This window comes from Echinococcus granulosus (assembly GCF_000524195.1).
Source record: "Echinococcus granulosus chromosome Unknown EG_S00096, whole genome shotgun sequence".
Taxonomy (NCBI): domain Eukaryota; kingdom Metazoa; phylum Platyhelminthes; class Cestoda; order Cyclophyllidea; family Taeniidae; genus Echinococcus; species Echinococcus granulosus.
In genome coordinates this window covers 63,924-65,435 of record NW_020170476.1, presented here as the reverse complement: position 1 = coordinate 65,435, position 1,512 = coordinate 63,924, and the positions used below count along the sequence as shown (strand labels likewise).

At 40.3% G+C, this 1,512-nt stretch overlaps 1 protein-coding gene across 1 annotated transcript; it reads right to left on the bottom strand. All coding sequences in view use genetic code 11, as the record gives it.

Moving 5' to 3' along the window:
• Positions 1-249: 249 nt before the first annotated feature.
• Positions 250-577, bottom strand: EGR_08096 (hypothetical protein; the record flags this gene model as incomplete). Its single annotated transcript, XM_024497345.1, has 2 exons — positions 250-401; positions 511-577. The coding sequence occupies 2 exons, from the start codon at positions 575-577 to the stop codon at positions 250-252; spliced, it is 219 nt and encodes a 72-aa protein (XP_024348216.1).
• Positions 578-1,512: the final 935 nt, after the last annotated feature.

The window sequence follows — 1,512 nt, the reverse complement described above, 5'->3', positions numbered from 1 at the left end:
CTTTCCAATGAGCGTATCTTTTCTTAATATTGAATACATTGCAGGAGAGATACGACATGAAGAGATGTCTTGTGATGGGATTTGGAAGAACCAGGCATCGAATAAAGCAGTTTACCTCATTCTGATCCGCACACCACCACTCATCCACAAACACATATGTACTTCCTGGTCGGTGTCATGTGGCGGTGTCAGTAGCCCTGCTTTTTATAATCCACTGCCACGTCGGTGATGAGGAGGTCGAGACAAGAGTTAAGACGAGATGCAGGTGGTTTTAATGAAGTAGCGAATTAGGGACACGCAGATGGCCGGTGGGAGGATGACACAGAGGAAAGGAGAGGCGAGTATCAGTGCACATTGAAGCAAGATGGGGTGAGTGCACAGCCGTAGCAATGTGTTGGCGGCTTGTGAGTTAGGATAAAAACCCAAGTTAAATATGAAGTATCAAAAATAGAAAGACGCGTTGATCGCCTGTGGCCTTACACCTAATGTAAGTATTATAACCACTCATACCAGTTCGAAATGATCCAACCCAGGGCGTAACGGACAGCAGGCTCTGCTCCCCAACATGAGTATACATTATTCTCAAGCGCTGGGGAAACATGTTGCTACTGATCCTGATTGTGTTCCTACTTCTTACGATACCATGTCAATTTAAATTGCTTTATGTGGAACTGTTGCTGATGTGCCTATTGTCTGCTAATTTTGTTACAGTGGTCAGATGCTTTTGTGCATCTCGAAGGAGGAAGTGTTGTAGGATATTTCATAGAGCGTAAAATGACAGACTCAATAAGGCATTGATAAGAGGGTGGGTTTTGAGATGCTAAAGGGTAATGTAAATAAATGAGCTAACGAATTGTTAAAGGAGCTCATTAGCCTTTATAAAAATTAAATGCAGTTTGGAGGACCTGGCAATCTTAAATTCACAAATGAGTTTTTAGTCATCTATCACTTGTCAAAGAAAACAAAATGAGTCTTATTGTACAATTTCAATATCCTGATTGTTTGTTTATTCTTTACTTTGAATCCACTGACTTAAGGCTCAAGACAATGTACCCTCACTACTACCGACTTTTCTAAAGTTTAATAGATACAGTACTAGGCTGGAATATGCATTTCCGAAGTAGGGAAGGCCTGAGAGCTACTGGCATGGCCCATAAACCAGGCTGTCCAGCGAAAACACATGAGTGGAGCATTTTTTCCCTTGTAACCAAGACGAATAGTTAAACGATAAAATGAAGTCTTTTGTAATGTTCTACTTCCAAAGTGACAAATGAAGTGGCTGAAAAACTGTGCCGCTAACAGCCGACCTCGCAACTGACCTATTAAAGCGAAGTATTAATGTATAATTTCCTTCTTACCTACTAAGGTGGACACGATTGTACTTAAATTACTACACAAATGGACAACATAATAGACGTGTAACTGTTTTCCTTTATATCTGACAAAAATTAATGTCAATTTGTGGAAAAATAACACCATAGGCATTAAGCCACTCATTTCCATTCCACTAAA